Genomic DNA, 20866 nt, shown 5'->3' on the forward strand with positions numbered 1-20866 from the left:
TAACTCACCCCTATATCCATAATATGTTTCAGATAATTTTGATGCAACAGCTGGAAATTAGGAATAGAGAGTACTTGCAAGTTTTGTTGATCATGGAAGGCTAAGTGTCTTGGGGTACAAGAATTTTTTGGAAAATCTTTTGGTAGTGTTGATATTTTATGTAACCTAGGTATTTTGAGTAATGGATATTTCTAATCTTTGTGGAAAAGTTTATATATATCAATGAGACACGTTTGATGCGCCCTTATGTTGGAACGTGGATATCTGTGTTGAACAAATAGGTTAATATGTTATGGAGATTCTGGTTTATTTTAAAAGTATTATTTGGAAATGATTTTAAGTGATATGAGTTAACTCTCCGAACCCTCGGGGGACGGGGCGTTATAGTTGGTATCAGAGTCAGGTTTGAGGTTCTACAGACTATCGAGTGTATGATTTTGGAGTATAGATAGGCTTTAAGAAATCATTTTCAGATTGAATGTGATAGTGGAGCGGACTATATGGAAGAATATCGTAAGTATTCGAGGTCTTAAAATTTACAAACTTTAGGAATGATTTTGATGTGTAGGATTTTGTAGGTCTATGAGTTGAATTGATGTTGTTTGCCACCTCGTCGTCGAGAACGAAGTATGTCGGATTTGAACGTGAACGAGAACGAAAGGGGAGCAAACCCGAGTGCTTCCGAAGTACTACAAGCAGCAGCCCTTCAGTTAATAGATGATCTCGCCCAGAATCCCTTGAGTCGCCCACGCAACTATAATGAAGGAGGATGTACCATAGAGCAGTTCAATCGAATGCACCCCCTTCATTTGATGGGAAAGGCGAACCAACCCTAGCTGAAGATTGGGTTCAAGACATTGAAAAGATATTGCGAGTGTTAACCTGCACAGAGGAACAAAAGGTGGCATATGCAACATTCAAACTGACCGGTGAGGCAAAAAGATGGTGGATCTCAGAAAGAACTATCCGAGAAGCAGGGGGAACAGAAATAGTCAATTGGCCACATTTTAAGCATATTTTTCTTGAACGATTTTTCCCAAGCTCAGCTCGAGAGGATAAGGCAATGGAATTTTCCACGTTGGTGCAGGGAACCATGACGGTGCACCAATATGCAGCTAGGTTCATTGAATTATCCCGTTTTGCTGCGTATGTGATTCCTGACGAAGAAAAGAAGGCGCGTAAATTTGAACAAGGATTAAATGAAAAACTATATGAACGAGTTGTGGGCTTCCAGATTCAGAATTTCACAGAATTGGTAGATAAGGCCACAGTTTTTTAGCGAAGCCTTCAGAGGAGTGCTGCATTACACGATCAGAGGAACAGGACTACTTCATCGGGGCACCATTCCGGCATGGACCAAAGACCGTGGAAAAAGAGGAATGATGGTAGTAGCTCGGAAAAGAGGTCGATTCTGGGTAACCAACAGCCCTACCAGTGTAGGATATGCAATCAAGTGCATTCTGGGGAGTGTAGGAAAGGGGCAGGTTTATATTTCCGTTGCGGCAAATTGGGACATTATATCAAGGACTGTCCATTGCAAATGGGTAACAGCAAGGCGACCATACTGCCACCTCAAAGAAATGAAGTTACAGGACGAGGCAATATTCAGCGTACTACTGTGTCCGCACGAGTTTTTACTCTGACACCTGGAGAGGTTGAGGATAGGAATGATGTGATCACTGGTATGACCTCTTTGTTTTGCTTTAAGATATTGATTTGTTGGTAGTTGATGTTAAGACTTGGAAAATTTTAATTCATGAATGATGTTGATTGTGACCACAGGTACTCTTTCTTTGTTTTCTATAATGCCACTGTGTTATTTGATTCGGGAGCGACTCATTCATTTATTTCCATGGCTTATGCTCGATTTTGCACCTTAGAAACTGAAAGTTAAAGTCCAAGTTAGTGGTCGCGACCCCAACAGGAAACTCGGTAGTCTGTGACGAGTTTATACCAGGGTGTCCTTTATCAATTGAGGGAAGATTGATGACAGCAGATTTGATAGTGTTTAACATGATCGGGTTTGATGTAATTTTGGGTATGGATTGGTTGGCTTGCTATCACACCAGCATAGACTGTTTTAAAAAGGAAGTAGTATTTAAACCCCCAAAAGAAAGTGAATTTCGATTCACAGGTTCAAAGGTGAGGATGCATCCACCCATCATATCTGCCATTCAAGTTGGGAAATTGTTACAAGATGGTTGTCAGGGATTCTTAACCTGCGTGGTAGAAGCCCCAAAAGAGGAGTTGAAGTTAGAGCAGCTACCTGTGGTGAGGGAATATCCAGAGGTTTTCCCAGAAGAATTACCTAGACTCCCGCCTGAGCGGGAAGTAGAGTTTACTATTGAACTAATCCCAGGCACGACCCCACTTTCAAAAGCACCTTATCGGATGGCACCATTGGAGTTAGTGCAACTCAAGGAACAATTGCAAGACCTGTTGGATAAGGGTTTTATCAGGCCCAGTGTATCACCTTGGGGAGCTCCAGTCCTCTTTGTGAAGAAGAAGGATGGATCGATGAGGATGTGTATTGACTACAGGGAACTTAATCGTGTGACCATAAAGAATAAGTACCCGCTACCCCGTATAGAGGATTTGTTTGATCAGCTCCAGGGCGCTCAAGTATTTTCAAAGATTGATCTTCGATCGAGTTACCATTAATTAAAGATCAGAGCAGAGGACGTAGCTAAGACTGCTTTCAGGACTCGTTACGGCCATTATGAGTTTTTGGTCATGCCTTTTGGCCTAACTAATGCCCCAGCAGTATTCATGGATTTGATGAATAGGGTGTTCCATGAATTTCTGGAGAAGTTCATAGTTGTTTTTATTGATGATCTATTGGTATACTCCAAAGGCAAATCTGAGCATGAGGAACATTTGAGGCTGGTACTTGGGACACTCAGAGATAAAAAGTTGTTTGCTAAATTGAAGAAGTGTGAATTTTGGCTTGATTCAATCGCATTTCTGGGGCATGTAGTTTCCAAAGATGGCATTTCAGTGGACCCGGGAAAAGTGGAGGCAGTGGTTAATTGGCCGACGCCGAAGAATGTGCATGAGGTTAGAAGTTTCTTGGGATTGGCGGGTTATTACCGTCGATTCATTGATGGTTTCGCCAAGATAGCAATTCCTCTCACAGCACTCACCAGGAAAAATAATAAGTTTGAATGGACAACAAAGTGTGAAGAAAACTTCCAGGAGTTGAAACAGAGATTAGTGACGGCTCCGGTATTAATAGTCCCACGGCTAGAGGGGGATTTGTAGTTTATAGCGATGCATCAAGGCTTGGTTTGGGGTGCGTACTGATGCAACATGAGAAGGTTATTGCATACACCTCACGCCAACTGAAAGTGTACAAGCATAATTATCCCACGCATGATCTGGAGCTTGCGGCAGTCATTTTTGCACTTAAGATTTGGAGACACTATCTGTATGGGGAAAAGTGCGAGATTTATACAGACCATAAGAGTTTAAAATATTTCTTCACCCAAAAAGAATTAAATATGAGGCAGAGGAGATGGCTCAAGTTGATCAAGGATTACGATTGCACCATCAACTATCATCCAGGCAAAGCTAATGTTGTAGCCGACGCCTTAAGTAGGAAGTCTGTGGGACCAGCAGTTGCAGCCCTTACCACTCAACATAGGTTGTTAATGGACCTAGAAAGAGCCAGTACTGAGATTATCACTAGTGATACAAGTACTTTATTGGCCAGTTTGATAGTTCAACCAACCTTAATAGATAGAATCAAAGCTGCTCAGAAGGTGGATTTAGGGTTGGTGAAGCTAGTGGAAGAAGTCGGGAACGGGGACAGATCTGACTTTAGCATTTCCGAGGATGGAGTTTTAAGATTTAGAGGTAGATTATGCGTGCCAGCTAATGAAGAACTGAAAAGGGTAATTCTTGAAGAAGCACATCGTTCCTTAAACACAGTTCACCCAGGGAGTACCAAGATGTATCAAGACTTGAGAGTCTTTTTGGTGGAATGGTATGAAAAGAGAAATTGCTAAATTTGTGGAACAGTGCCTAACTTGCCAACAGGTGAAGGCGGAGCATCAGAGACCAGCAGGATTATTACAACCACTCCAAATCCCAGAGTGGAAGTGGGAGCATATCACCATGGACTTTGTGACAGGCCTACCGAGAGCATTGAGCGAGCAAGATGCTATATGGGTGATCGTGGATCGCTTAACAAAAGCTGCTCACTTTATACCCATTAAAGTCTCTTATAAATTGGACAAACTAGCTGAGTTGTATGTGCGGGAGATAGTGAGGTTGCATGGGGTACCGGTATCCATTGTGTCAGATAGAGACCCTCATTTCACCTCCAAGTTCTGCCAAAGCTTACAGGAGGCGATGGGTACTAAGTTAAGTTTTAGTACTGCATTTCACCCTCAAACAGAGGGACAGTCAGAAAGAACTATTCAAATCTTGGAAGACATGTTGAGGGCATGTGTGATGGATTTTAAGGGAACTTGGATGCAACATTTACCGTTGGTCGAGTTTGCCTATAATAATAGTTTCCAGGCTAGCATTGGAATGGCACCCTACGAGGTTTTGTATGGCAGAAGGTGTAGATCTCCATTGTATTGGGATGAAGTAGGTGAAAGGAAACTTTTGGGACCAGAGATTATTCAGCAGACTACAGAGAAGATAGACATCGTTCGGGCACGAATGAAAGCAACTCAAAGCCGACAAAAGAGTTATGCAGACAAACGTCGCCACCAATTGGAGTTTGAGGTTGGAGATAAAGTATTTTTGAGAATAGCACCAACGAAAGGAATTATGAGATTAGGAAAGAAGGGCAAGTTGAGCCCAAGATATATTGGGCCGTTTGAGATTCTTGACCGGATTGGACCAGTGGCATACAGAGTAGCACTTCCTCCGGCACTTGCGGGAGTGCATAATGTATTTCATATATCCATGCTGAGGAAATATGTTCCCGACCCGACGCACGTTATTGACTATGAACCACTTCAGATTCAGAAGGATATGACTTATGCGGAGGAACCAATTTAGATTTTGGAAAGGAAAGAGCAAGTGCTACGGACTCGAACTATCCCTTTTGTAAAAGTGTTGTGGAAAAATCGTGCAATTAGTGAAGCTTCTTGGGAGTTGGAGGAAGAAATACGAGATAAGTACCCACAACTCTTTGATGCGGATTTTGACTTTTTATAACAAATTCCGAGGACGGAATTTTTATAAGGGGGGAAGGATGTAAGACCCAGCCCATTGTCAGGCCCAGGCCAGTGAAACACCTCCAGTTTCGACGTCGTGTAGATTCACGTCCACCTTCCTTTATCATGCATGCCGTTCATCCCTCTTCTCTCTAGCTTTTTACCGTTTAGTTCATATAGCTTATATATATATATATATATATATCTTATGCATTCTTGACCTAGATTTTGTGCCGCTCATCTCCTCTTCAGAGAGAATCAACCGAGAGTCTCCACCTCTCACTGTGAACCTCAGCCAAGCCGCATCACGCATCACGCACCAGCCACCACTCCTTGTTAAACACCAACTGTGTAGCTCGGTTAGCAAGCAGTGCACTGTCTCCACCAAGCCGATCCACGTGCCGCTGTCCCACCAAGCGCAACCCACACCGGTACCTCAGTCACTCGGAGTTCACCACCCCAGTCGTGCGCCACCGTCCCTCCGAGTTCCACGTCCGGTTTTTGCAGCTGTCGATTAAGGCCCCCACCTTTGTTTTTACTCCAAGAAACAGAGGAGTCTTCTTGCATCCGTATGCCACAAATCTGCCTACCCACGCCGCGAGCCATCGTTGCATCGCACCACCCTCTGTCTGTCGCACGCCACCTCGACCTCTCGGTAAGCCACCAACCTCCCTCACTGCATCACCCCTTTTCGGCTTTGCTCTCTCCACCTCTCGCTCACTCACCTCGCCCTCTCTTCTTCTCGCATGCTCAGCTCAGCTCGGTGGCAGCTCTACTGCACTCTTGCTCTTCAACCGCACCCCCCGGTCCCGCCAGCCAGCCCTGTCGCACCGTACTCCATCACGCTAGCCTCGGTTTCCGTTGGGTAAGCCTCTGCCGCCGCATGCTTGGTTTATTCTCGTATGTTTGCTCTGGTTTTGCTCTTGTAAGTTATACATATATATATATAAGTATATATATATATATATATATATATATAAATTGATCACCTAACAGTCGAGTACTATTACCAGACTACCCTCACTTTATCTTCCATATATATTTCGGATAAGAGGAACATTTGGGTTTATATTTAAATGGGTTTGTTTTTTCTTAAGTTTCATAAATTATTGTATTTGTGTAGATGATATTTTAATAATTTTGTAAATTAAAGGAAGTAAACCTATTTTTAAGAGAAGTTTTTCATGTCGTATTTTATAAGATTTTTTTCTTTAAAAAGTAGTTAAAATATTCTATTAAATTGTAATACGTTGTTGGTATTCTGGATATTTTGATATTAGCATTTATCGAGTTCCGTAATTATCTTAATACGTGTGCGATTGAATTTCTTATTCGGTACGATTTCGATTCAGTAGATATTCATGATTTTAGAAAGTGATAATGTATCTTGAGGTTATGAGAATTTTAGGTTTTGAGGAATTAAAATATGTTATTTTAGAAGCTTAGGCTTAGACATCGAAATACGTGATTGATTGGAAATTTACAGAAATTACGTGATTATCTTATAGGTGACGATTAATTCTTGTTCGGCTTTGTTGAGGAAATTTCTGGCAAGCTAAGAAGTTCAGGTAAGCGGAGTTCCTATGCTAGACCTTACACGAATTAGTGAGACTGAGGTTGACTATCTGAAAACTTTGTATATTTTTGTGATGAAATGAGAACTTGAGAAAAACCAATCTCGGTCACTTATTTGCATTACTCATGAAATTTGTATGAAAAAGAGAATATTTTCTGACATGCATTGTGTGGACATGAGCTAAATTTTGTCATTTTGTCTCTAAAATATGAAAAAGAGTGATATTGAGAATGATCTGATTATGTTTTGGTACTCTGTTTTATTTTGTTATGGCATCTGAAAACCTTTGGCATGGTGTACTGATTTTGTATCTGACTCTGTCTCTGCTCTGCTTTGTTATGCTCTGCTCTGTTTGGGTTGGTACCAACTTCTCTGTCTCTGAGTGCACCCACTTTGGAAACGAAGTGGTTTAATTGTGGTCTTTCTTGTGTGCACACTCGGGACTCCGAGAAGAATAAGGGAAAGATTTCACCTCTGTCTCTGCCCGGTTTGACCACCGGGGATAGCACAACCCTACCACGGGGGTGAAACATGCTCTCTGCTCTGTAAGATGCTCTGTTTTGATATGATGATGATGTTCAGGTTATGTTATGCCAAAGTACTCTGGGTTTTATTTGACTTAAAGTCATCGCTCTGTTACTTTTGGAAAACATGTTTTGTTCTACATGACAACTCTGGAAAATATTTTGTTATGCATACTGTACTCTGTAAATGCTCATGTTTGCACGCTAGTATATGTTTTCTGCTTACTAAGTTGTTGATAACTCACCCCTATATCCATAATATGTTTCAGATAATTTTGATGCAACAGCTGGAAATCAGGAATAGAGAGTACTTGCAAGTTTTGTTGATCATGGAAGGCTAAGTGTCTTGGGGTACAAGGATTTTTTGGAAAATCTTTTGGTAGTGTTGATATTTTATGTAACCTAGGTATTTTGAGTAATGGATATTTCTAATCTTTATGGAAAAGTTTATGTATATCAATGAGACACGTTTGATGTGCCCTTATGTAGGAACGTGGATATCTGTGTTGAACAAATAGGTTAATATGTTATGGAGATTCTGGTTTATTTTAAAAGTATTATTTAGAAATGATTTTAAGTGATATGAGTTAACTCTCTGGACCCTCGGAGGATGGGGCGTTACAAGCAATCCATCAAAGCCCAGCCAGCACCCGATGCCAAACACCATGGAAACCACCCCCATTTTGCACTCACAAAAACAGAGCAAAAATGACGGTGAATCCATGAATGTTTCATAATATTGAATGTGTTAAGCAAATTGTATTTTCTGGAAATTATAATATTTCATAATATATATCCAGATTGTGTTAAGCACCTTGTACTCTGATTGAATGAGAACGACGCCGTCTCTCTTAGACATTTAGACACTATGATTGAATGGCAAGCACCTTCCACACACTTCCACACACTTCGACACTCTTCCACAGCAGAGGTTTCCATGCCAGTATGAAGACGTGTTCGACGCGTTGGGACTCATCGACGAAATGGACAGCCGCGATCTACCTGCCAATGCTGATCTTGGGCGTTGTTTCCTTGTTGGAGAGAGTGCTGGAGGGAATCCGGACCACCACGTGGCAGTCAGGGTTGGCGAGTACGACTTCAAGTGGGTGAATCTCCTCGAGCTCATTGTCATACAACCATTTTTTGGAGGGGAAGAGCGGGTGGAATCAGAGATGGAATTTTCCCAAGGTTTGGTTTTGTCATTAGAGTTAAAAGACTCGTTTCAATTCTCTTTGTGAATTATGAAGCCTTTTGATCGCTGAGTTTATATACAGATTTTTGTATACAAACGCGCATTGCAAACGACGCCCTTTGGGGGACTTTGAAGTCGGAGATGAAATGACAGAGAATTGGTCAGTCAAGTGGCTGGAGAAATGGACGGAGAAGGAGACTTCGTTGGTGGCGTCGATCCCTGTGCTTGCATGTTGTGTTTACGTAAGATTGTCTTGCGATGAATATGCGCAGGTTTCCGAGGAGATTTGAAGGATTATATAAAGGGAGAAGAGTTCGAAAGTGCAAAAAATTTAAAAGCTGTTTCGGGCGGAAGCCATCACGATGATTGGTGAAATGGTTTAAAACCGAAAATGCATGTTCTAAAACTGCAGGACACGGGATGCATGACACGTTGGAAAACCCGAAGAAAAGTACATATAATAATAGATATGTATAATAATAGATATGCTTATGTTTATATATATAATAATAGATATGCTTATGTTTATAAATCGATAAGGAAAAAAAGTACAGCGAAGTGGAATTGATCACACGCGATACGAGATTTATAAGTTTTGATAACATGTTTACGTATAGAGAACTGTAAAGAATTTTGTTTTAGAAGATAGACAAATTAAACACAGTGCAGCAACCGTACAAGAATTTAATAACCTATATAGTATTCAATCTTAATTAGCGGGTTGAGTTGGATCAAAGAATCGAAACGGGTTAGAAAATTTGTCTAGCTGATTGAAAATTCACAAAAAACTGCAACGAATTCTTGTAGAGAAAGGTAATCCCTCGGGCCGCCGCAAACAGAACAAGACTTCATGTAAAGAAGTCCAACAACTTGAGGAAACAAAATACATACGTTAACACACGCAACCAGCTAGCTAGCTACGCAAAGTCACGCCTCAAGGTCCCATGGAAAAACCTTACGAAGGACGTCTGGCACAACTGATCTAGTAGACTCCTTACTCGGCCAATGATCCTATATATAAAGTACTGGAAGTAGCGGTTAATTTGGAGGCCGGCTAGCTTGATAATGCTGAGAGCATGAGTTTACTTGATGACAAATAGGTTATAATCCCTTTATTTTTGAAATCCATCCAAACAAAATATCTTAAATCTCTTGATTTAAAATCTAAGATTAAATTTAAATTCTTTAATTATCTAAACACAAGTACTTAAAGAAATTATATTTGAAAACGTGGGACAAACGTACGTACGATTATTGACGACTCCTCACAAAACATGCATTTACGTAATTATTTTCATGCATACATGATCTTTGTCATGAGATAAATTAAGAAATTAAGAATGCTATCATGCATGTGGCCTGAAACTTGCTTTAATTTGAGCATAAAATAATGGTCTGATCTATATCACTCCAGAAGAAACCATATAGAAGTACTAATTAATTACCTTCTCCTTGGTGAGTCGAAGTGGTGCATTCAGTACCACAAGGAATTTTTTATTTATTTATTGTTTTTGCAAGCCTTCTTCACCCCGTTAGATAATAAATAAAAATGAAAAAGACGTGCTGAAAGCTTAAAGTGAGCTGTGAAAGAGGCACCCATTTATTATTTGCTAGTCATGCTGATTCCAATACCGTAGGGGATATCAACAGGCCGCCGAATTAGTAAGAGAGCTGCAGATTTAGATAGATCAGGGGGAGACGCATTTTTAAGCGCTTGAGGATTGGTAATTTGATCCTGCATATTGCCTACTACGAAAAATGAGCCGTGATCATAACACGAAAATGAAGATTTTTGCTATCATATACTACCAATAAGATATTAAATTGTGTGAATTAACCTTCGGAAAATATTCATAAAATGTTTTGTAGCTATAATGAAAACAGCGCGCGCCTATCCACTACTCTAGCTAATTAGGAAGAGAGTAATGGTTGGGGGTCCAAAGATGAGCCTACATCAATATCCGTACCTTTCTTTTTTAGGTAGAGATTAACAGCATCGCATTTGTCATACATTTTATCAGTTCTGACAATTTCCTCCTCTTCATAATTTTGAACAGGAATGGAGTCTTTCTGCAACATCTGAACTAGCTCCAACTCCATTGCCACTTCTTTCATCGTCGGTCTATTCTTTCCCTTCATGGACAAGCACCTTTTTACAAGGTTTGCTACCACAATGATCTCTTCTTTCTTAGCCTCCTTCAAGATTCGATTATCAAGGATACCAAATAAATTATTCTCTTCCATTGAAGTAATAAAATATATAGCTAAACTTTTGGTTTTTGATGTCCTTGTTGAAGAGATTGGCTTTTCTCTTGTTAACAGTTCAGCAAGAACAACGCCAAAACTATAAACATCACTTTTTTCTGTAAATTGACCTGATCCATAATATTCAGGGTCTATGTATCCAAAAGTTCCTTGTACTTGAGTGCTTAAGTGAGTTTGATCGATAGCAACAAATCTTGAAATTCCAAAGTCTGCTACTTTTGCTTTGAGCTTTTCGTCTAAGAGTATGTTTGCAGATTTAATGTCCCGATGATAAATAGGTGATGAAGCTGTTGAGTGCAAGTAAAAGAGAGATCCTGCAACTTCTGTGGCAATTCGTAAACGCATATCCCATGTTAGTGGAAACTCTTCATTTTGATCATTGAGATATTGGGAAAGAGTTCCATTAGGAATAAATTCATAAACAAGCAGTGGAACTTCTGTCTCCAAACAGCATCCGAGTAGTTTAACCACATTCCTATGATTAATTCGCGAAAGAATGACAACTTCATTAATGAATTCTTGGAGTTTTTCTTCATCCATCAGCTTGGATTTTTTTATTGCAACGATTCTTCCATCTGCTAACATGCCTTTAAAGACGGTGCCTTGTCCTCCTTCTCCAAGTATTCTATTTCCACTAAAATAGTTAGTGGCCAGCTCCAAATCTTTTGAATTAAACAATTTAATATTTTCAACATGTGCTTCCCTTGTAGATAATTGTTGCTGTAACAATAGTCCACCATTTCGTTGGAAGAACGTCTCCTTTTGTTTCAACCTTCTCCTTTTCTGGACCACCTTGTATGAAAACCATCCACCAATAACCAGAAATAATGCTCCAAGGATTGTGCTAATACCTTCTCAACTCAATAGAATAGGAAAAGATCATTACTCCTTGGAATAATGAAGATATAATAATAGTTTTGAATTGTGAAGATGTCGATTTAAATTAGAAAGACCTTTTCTCAAATATTAGAAAGCTTGACAAACTATCATATACGAAAGACATCATGTTAATAGAAATATAGAAATTGACAAGCAATACTGCAAAAGAGAGGAATTCTAACAAATCACTATTTATTGAGGAAAAACATAAAACAAAAAGAAAACGTACGTATTATGCTTAATTAGTTGAAGCATCTCTTTATAAGATGGTCAGTAGCAAATAAATTTCCTTTAGAATTAAAGTCAGTCTCTTTTTAAATGACAAAGGGGACGATCTTTAATTAGAAGTTACCCTTTTTTTTTTTTTTTTTTTAGTGTCTATCGATCTCCCCAATTCGAATAGCTAACTAGAGTTCAAATACTGAGATCACGGATTGTTTGTCTCAAACCCATTTGGTTCTTAGACAAGAAATTGAGATTTTGGTTCGATCCCTCCCTAAAAATGTCTATTTTCTCTTATAGAAAATCACAAGTCAAGATAATAAAAGTAAATCCTCATTGACCTTTAGGTGTAACATATATTCAGACCACCTGAATTTTCTCTATGATCATTTCTTATTTCTAATCTTCTTCCTACATATATATATATATATATATATATATATATATTTCTCTTGATGAATATAATTTCATTCTGTATTGTTTTATCATTCAAGAACGTACTCATGTCATGTCCACGATTTATCAGGAAGATCATTAACGAAAATGAGCTAAAATAATATAACTAATTAATTTGGAGCATTATTAATAAGTTCCATTTTCACTCGTTGGTGCCATGCACGTACGCACGTGGCACTGCTAGCTTTTGTTCGTAAGCTTTCAAAATAGACGTGTCACACCAACCTCATAAATGTTTATGACGTGAAGCACTTGCAAATTACTTGTTGATTGAAAACTGTAAAATAAAAGATAGGCGATCACCTTTCAAAGCTACATATATACAGATAAAGTGGCGTACGTTAGTAATTGTGGCTTGGACATTCTTAAGATCCTACTTAGACTACATGAGCATCACTTGTTAATTGCACTAGCAAAACTTTCATATATTACTTTGCAATTAGCATTAAGCATCATCGTACTACTCTTTGATTGAAAAATTCCTAATTCTTCCAATAATATCCACTGTAGCTAGCTAGATTGATTGAAAAAGAAGCCATACCTATTATTATCAACATCCTGGTGTCTGTACAACGGTGACCCCTATCAGTATTTTCACAGTGTGAGTTCGAACAATGATTGAGCTCTGGATATGCACATTCGTCAATATCTGACATGGCAAAGACAAACAGATACAGTGGAATTGTTGGAATATAGTATATGAGGAAAACTCGGAGACATTATGCAAACGTTATATATCTGAGATGCATCTCTTATTTTAAGAGACATAACAATAATGTTGCACTTTTCTATCGTTTGATGATACACCAGATGTTGCATCTATTAATGGAAGCTGGAAGGATACCATGCAGTACTATATATTAGAAATAGAGATAGAATGGTCTCTAGCCTAACATGATTTTAGTCTGTGTAGTACTTCATCTATGTGGGCTTATAGATCAGATCATGGATAGACTAAAAGATTTCTTTCAAATTCAGGGTGCATGAGTTTCTCCACTCATGAATGACTTGCAGTACTTATATATTATATAACTTAAGACAAAATTGTTGAAGGTGCTCTTGTTTGTCACTTTTTTACAATTGGTTTGTATGCGGTTTGTCTATCTGAAGTTTATACCTAGCATTACTCTTATTGTTTATATTTCTCCATGACTAAAGTTTATTGACATAGAGAATAATAGTCATGATATGGGAATCTATGGATTAATTCATATATTGATTATTTCTTTCTAGTTGGTGATCTATAGATAAAATAATTGATCATATGTATCTGCACATATATAATTGATTGAGTTATCCAATATTGAGATATAAACATATATATAGTTAGAGAAGTATAATGCAATGTGATGCATGTAACGAAATGCATGCTATATAAAAAAGATTACTTCTTTGGCGATGAAAACTAATTGATTTTGTCAGAATGATTATTTGAGGCGAAATAAGGTTTTTTCCGCAAAATCTAATTCTTTTCTCAGCATTTTAATTGCCTCAAGAAACCGCATCTCATGTAGTGATGATATATGGTTGTATGATCGATCCCTTAATAAAAGGGTGTCAACACTATTTGAAATAGGGATATTGGAAGGATCTCTGAGTCTAAAATGATTCTAGCTTGTGTCCTCTATTTGTGAGGGTTTATGGAGCAAATGGATAAGTACTTAAATGATTCTTTAAAAATCCATGCGAGTTTTTCTACTTGGTGGTTACAGTTACAAAGACAAATTATATAAACAAATTATGAAGATTATGTTATGCTAAACTTTGTATATTATTAAAGCGATTTCATTAATTATTACTTGGATCTAGCTAGAATTAATATATATAGTCGTACCAAACATAGTTTAGCACAACAATGTTCATGTTTATTAGGGAAAAATATATTTATTTTTCTGTATGATTCTTTACCCAAATTCTAGTAGATTTCTAAGGAAATAAACGCTATATGGATCTTATAACATTTAATGTACCGTATGAATATAAATATATTGTACGGTTGTACAATATAACTTTGTTTTTTCTATAATATGATTATATAAATATGCTATAAATAGTTATAGAGAAGTTTCATAATTATAACTATTAAAATTTAACATTTGGAAGTAATTAGAGTCAAAGTTTTTTTGAGTTACGGCGTTCAAACTTTGACTTCGACTCTTATATAACAAAAATCACAAACCCAATTCTAAATTGTGTTTGGCATAAGTATTTTAGGATGATTTATCCATCATGTTTGTTTGATAATTTGACATTTAGGCTCACAATTAATTAACTAAGAAATCACTTCTAGGATAAAAAGAAAGCTTGTGTGCTTCATATGATCATGCACTTAATTATGACATTTAGGCTCTTTAGTTAATAAAATCTAGAAATTATAAAATGGTCAATTAATGTGTTGATTTGATTTTTGTAATTTTGAACTTACATGTAATGGCTAGTCAGATCACATAATTTAAGTTCTTATTATATGAGGCTGATCATGTACACTTTCTGTTCACTTAATCTTAAAAAAGATCGGTAATTCCTTATAAAATTCAGAACGAGATAAAGTTTTAAATAACGATCGAGACTTGGGTTGAAAAAAAAGATGAGACTCAAATTAACACAATTTTGAAATTAAATTCCCGCATAAAAGATCTACCAGATCGATTGAGGTTTTATCATATCATCAATAAGACATCCTAGCAAGGTCTGCAACTAACGACGGCGTGAACCAATTATAATATGTGTTGTGTTCCAAACTTACATTCAGGGAATTATCTTCAAGAAAGAAGAATTAAATGCATCATGGGATAAAGAGGTATAAATACCTTGACATCCTTGAGGAAGATAGGGATTTCCTTTGTAGCCATGAGCACATGCACATGTATGAGTGGATATTGTGAAGTTGTGATTACCCAACAAAGTAGGATCATGTCGATGACAGTGATACTGCTTGCTGCTGGTTGGACCATGCAATTTCGAAGAGTATGAAGTTGGATCAATTCCCCATTTCAATACCACTGGAACTGATATATTAGGGTTTGGCACTGTGAAATATTTCTGGAACCAATCTTTGTCAACCAAGAATGCATAGTTGCATTCTCCATTAACACTAGCAATATTGTGGGAAACTTTGGGCTCTATAGTTGTGACGAATGCATTCAGATCGTAAGGAATTTCAGTTTGGCAGCAATTGAAGGTGCCATTGCTACGATTTCCATGTATGAATCTACCTCTGTCACAAGGACACTTGCACCCACCAAATATAATGCGCCCATCTAGCGACCACATTGACGCAGAGTTGTTGCAACCCATGGCAACGAACATGTTGTTGCTCTCCGAGAAGGCGAAAGGACTATTTTCAAACTCCTTATTGTACTGGTTCACTGTTGTAGTACTACAACTCGCAGTAATGCGATGGCTGACGCGAACGGTGCTCTCTAGTATTGAAATCGCCAGTACCTCCTGGTTGAACCTCTTCAAGAAAGGTTTGGGAGTGCCCAGGGTACTGTCCTTTTTACAAATTATTTCAAACCAATCGTCAACGTAGCAATGATCAGCTTCCATTCCAAAAGGGTATGGAATGCGAATACTCCCACAATGATCTTTACACGAAGATTGTTTTGCTAATAATTTCGCTGCTGCTTCTGCAAATGAATTAATTGACAACAACGACAAAATGGTCCAAAGCACCAATCTCCCCACCATCTCTATCTCTCTCTCTAGATCTTGATGATGATGATGATGGGAGTACAGAGTTGAAGCAGCTACCGAAGCCCAAGGCCCAGGTTTTATAATGTGTTTCGGTGACAATTGTAGTCAGCAAAAATATGTTTAAAAATTACGTACGCGTCGTGTAACGTTAAAATTCAAATCCCGGTAGCGCCGGTCTTTTCAGACGGAGATTAAGGGTTTGAAATCAGTTGATAATCCTCAATATGTTATTACTATCAGCCAATAGAAGTTGTTAATTGGGGTTTCAGACTCATATCATGTTTAGTCATGACTAGTTATAAATGTCGGTGTCCCAAGAAGCAATTCTTAATTGGTCTTAGAAGTTTGCCTACAGCTGTTATGAACTTAATTAGCATGTGTACGTACGTGTCAAGAACAAGAAGGCACAATGCATCGATCTAACTTTATGATGGAAAAGTTCATTGCGACATTTCCCAACCATCGCACATATTTAAATATAGAACACCGTGTTACTCATAAGTCTCACACCTATTTAAAAACATGTCATTTTATCTTTTTATCCAATTTTATTTACAAACATTTTTAGAATCATTTTCATTACGTGATTAAAAAAATAAAATAACATGTTTTTAAGTGGTTATGCAGGGTGTGAAGTTTATATCTAGAATTTTTCATATATATGCACAAACATTTCGTTGCATTTATTTTACTGGCTAGTTTTATATATCGGCATGATGCATGCATCAAAAGCTCCAGGTTTGATAGATAATGTGCGTGCAAAATTTTCGTCTCAATCCAGTGCGGTAACAAACATGATCAACAACGTAATTAATTAAGAAAATGACATATGATCCTTCCTACGATGATTCTCTGTTGTGGAACAGGATTGACACCCCGGCCCAGGACTAGTACGTCAGATCGATGTGCCCTTCAAATAAATTTTCTATTTATTACAAATGGTTCTCGTCAATTTTATAAATAATTGTTTGTTATTCTTTATCTCATCATATCCCATTAATATTATTTCTTTTTCGTTGATCTTAATTTCTGACTTTTTTGGATTATTCCGGCCAATGATCTGTACTGTATTTACGTTTGGTCCGAGATAAACCACCTGTTTGGAGATCGAAACCACGGGCGAACGGCCGTTTTCTGGGGTCCCTTGAATCTCGTCAATTCTCACCGCCTCTTCTGGATCAAACCGAGTTTAAAATGTCGAGCAAGTCGCCACGCAACATTAATGTTGGTCAAAATTCATGTGGAAAACATTTTTCTTTTCCCATATAACTAACTAGTTGGCCAACTGTGCATGTAGGCGATATACTGCAAGTACTAGTAATAGAACTAATAATTTGTTGCCCAATCGGATTTATTTTGAGTGGAAAGGAAGGGGTGAGGGGAAAGGCGGTCTGGGGGCTTGGGTCACGGGGGTTTGGGAAAGGAAGGCGGGGAGGGGAAAGGGGAAATTAAGACGAGAAAAAATAAACCCTTGGCTTAAACAGACGTGGCCCAACAAATACTACTGTGTCACATCAGTTCGTGGAATCAATTTGTGCCTCTAGTAGTTTTCTTTATGTTCATGTCTTCTAATTTTCATGTACTATGCAAAACTGCAGAACATAGATCTTAACAATGACGAAGATGATTTTAAGGATAAGGATGATGGTGCATGGTGTGGTATATGTTAATGTAAAAATTATTGTGTGGGCATATTTTAAGGGAATATTTTGAGTGACCTGAACAACTCCCAACAATTATGCAACTTGCTGTGTACGACTTTGAGAGTTGAGAGAGATCAGGCCACATCAGTTTTTAGGCGAATTGCAATCCTTAAGAGAAAACTCATTATATATCATTAGGTATTGATGAGCATTCAAGTCTAATTGTTCTCTTTTTATACACAGACCATCACCATGTCGATCTTTCTGTATTGGAGGTCCCTAAGTTGATTGGTTAATTGATGAGTTCATTGGTGGTGCATGCTGCTGGAGTTCCATGAGAACAGATATTGAGAGCTGTTCGTGATAGAAGGAACAAAAGAATTCAAGAGTCTTGGGACTATATATTGAAGGTTGGCATCAATCGAATAGATCACTCACCGAGATTACAGTTCAGTATTTAAGTTTAGACTTTAAACAAAGGCTTTGTAAGAGTTTAAGATATTCATAATTATATGTAATATCTATTTGGATGCTAAAAGTATCCCATATAATCTGAATTTATCTGTGAATAGTACCGAGTTAAGATTTTTGAGTGGGTTTTGTTGATCCCATTAAGATGTTTTTGGATGTATGAAGTAAGTTGACATATATTTAACATTTTATAGAAAGTTGAGAAAGTAGTGGATCTTTTTTAATGATTGGTTTTAGGGGCAGAACTGTGTAGATGCTTAGAGGGGCTACTGCCTCCCAAAGTTTTAAGAAATAATATTATGTACTGTAGAATTATAATATTGCTATACTCAAATATCCTTAAAATATCTGTGATTGCCCCCCAAATCTTAAACACCCAGCCGAAAGTATTATGCTAATTTCTAAAAGTCTAAATCTATTATTTCTATTCACAATGAAATTTGAGGTTTTTTCCCTTTGACCAACTGAGTAACAAAAAAACTCTCTTATATGTCTTCAACTGTTTTTTTCTTCTTGCTATTTTTTTTTTTTTTTTTTGGTTCTTTATGGCATGGATACTACTCTGGAGTTGGAAGATTGTAGAATTGTTGACTTGCTAGCAACCATGGTGGAGGAAAATGAAGTCTGTTGGAGCTGAAGTGAGAGGTTCAGAGGGAAGACTTCAATAATTTAGTTTGTCCTTGGCAAGCTACCTTTTATATGGTTAATATTAAATGCCGGTGAGGATCGGTTCCATCGATTACTATTCACCCTTAAATATGACACACTTTGCCAATCGCATCCCTACACACTAGATTCTAGTTCCGCCCTTGGTTGGTTTGTTTTTGTAGTGATGGAATAATTATTTTATTTATATCAAATGAAGTCCCATCAATGAACAGTGCTGAGTTAGGATAAAAAGAATGACGTTATTTCAATATTTTTAGGTTTTGGTGTGATATCCCGTATTTTAGTGTATTTTAATTGAATGTGTATTTTAATTGATTTAAATATTGGTTCTCTTGTTTTAAGTTTATCGGATTTCTGGTTGGTTTATTTTTATGATTTTTAAGTTGTGAAATTTATTTTGATATGCTTTCTTAATATTAATTATTGTCTTGCATTTAAATTACTTCTTAATTTAAATTAGTTTGTTTGTGGGCTTTAAAATTATTGTGTTGTTGGATTATTATTATTATTTTATTTTAGCTAGTCACTGTATTTAAATTATTTTATCCAACTTACTGTTTTGAAATTCTTTTCATTGGATCAATTTTGTGACCTAAGTTGTGAGGATTTGTGGCGCCCCCAATCCCCCTTATATAAATACACAGGGATCGAGACGCCAGGATGGTGACAACACGGTCACACATCCCAACGAAGTGCCAGTGTGTGTACATGCAACAGTGTTCAAATAAAATAACGCAGCGGATAGTCAACTAAGTACCAGAATTTAATTACAATCAAACATCAGTAAAGATTTAAATAGCAGTTATACAGTCATTCATAAAATAATTTACAATAGTTTTAAAATGTACAAACGAGTGATCCCAGATCACTCGTCAGGCGGAGCCGTCTCCTCAGGCTCGCCCTCCTCCTCATCAGCATCAAATCTGCGACACCACAAAATGGTCTCGCAGGTAAGTATAACCCAAACAACAACGTAATACAAAATGCATTAAATGCAACTAACATGCATGCACATGAAAACATGCATTTTTCCACAAAACATCATTTTCCCCGAAAATGATAAATTTCCAACACACACCAAAATCCCATTTTGGTCCAAATTATCCGTAAATCATTTTCCCAGAAAATGATTTACCCAAAAATCAACTCGCACTATTTTCCCAGAAAATAGTGCATTAATACCAAATGCACCATGCATTATTTCCATATGCACCATGGTCTCCCCTATGGACCATCCGCACGTCCTGGCTTCGCAGCGGTGCTCAGTTCCGCGCCCAGCGCGTACGTGGCCAAGCACTCACACTACGCAACGAGCGATGCCCAGTTCCGCGCCCAGCGCGTACGTGGCCAGACATCCTCTAGTCCCCGCCAGCAGAAGGACCACGGAGTCGGCACGAGACCATCTCGTCCGATCCCATTGTCGCCCGGCGACAACCCAGGGGACGTTACTCAGTATATTCCGCTCCCGAGTAACCAGAGGAGCTCCACCGAGTTAATGCCCCATCTCGGCTTGGGGTCGTGATACACACGCACCAAAAATATCATCACATAAAATCATAGCTTTTCAAAGCACATGAACATGAATGCAATACACGAAAACCCAGTTTTCTTTTACAAACATGATCATGCATGAAATGATGAAATGCACATGTACCAACACAATATCCAAACCAACAAATCCAAACAACCCATCAACAACAAATATCCAATCAACCAAATCAACCAAACAACTCCAATCACAAATCCATCCGACCCCCGAACTCCTCGGACTCAGTCCGGCATGCCAAAAACACAGTGAAATGGGTTAGTGCAAAAATACATTTAAATTACGAAAGTTCTTTGGAGAAATACTTACAGTGCAATATAATAATTTTCCGAGGATCGCAAAGTAGAAAAAGGCGACGTTTGAGCAACACCACAGTGTAAAATACACTGTGGCCGTGGGTCACAGATACCCATTTTTCAACGAGGACAAACGAAGACCCAAGATTGATAGGGTAGGGCCTAGGGAGGTCGGTGAAGCTAGTGGTGGTGGTGGTTTGCCGTGGGTGGCGGCGCAAGGGGCGGTTTTAGGCCCGAAAAGTGCAAATCGGAGAGGG

At 38.1% G+C, this 20866-nt stretch overlaps 2 protein-coding genes across 2 annotated transcripts; one reads left to right on the plus strand and one right to left on the minus strand.

The window, feature by feature from the left end:
- The first annotated feature begins 769 nt into the window (after nt 1-769).
- LOC121249244 lies at nt 770-1279 on the plus strand. The gene has a single exon (XM_041147959.1). It carries the CDS (start codon nt 770-772, stop codon nt 1277-1279), a length of 510 nt encoding a protein of 169 aa, XP_041003893.1.
- A 9098-nt stretch (nt 1280-10377) lies between these two features.
- Nucleotides 10378-15978, minus strand: LOC121249245 (wall-associated receptor kinase-like 8). The gene is made up of 3 exons (XM_041147960.1): nt 15099-15978; nt 12830-12937; nt 10378-11582 (listed from the first exon to the last, which is right to left on the minus strand). Exons 1-3 carry the CDS (start codon nt 15976-15978, stop codon nt 10378-10380), a joined length of 2193 nt encoding a protein of 730 aa, XP_041003894.1.
- Nucleotides 15979-20866: the final 4888 nt, after the last annotated feature.

The sequence above is a fragment of the Juglans microcarpa x Juglans regia genome, chromosome 2D (genome assembly GCF_004785595.1).
Source record: "Juglans microcarpa x Juglans regia isolate MS1-56 chromosome 2D, Jm3101_v1.0, whole genome shotgun sequence".
NCBI lineage: Eukaryota > Viridiplantae > Streptophyta > Magnoliopsida > Fagales > Juglandaceae > Juglans > Juglans microcarpa x Juglans regia.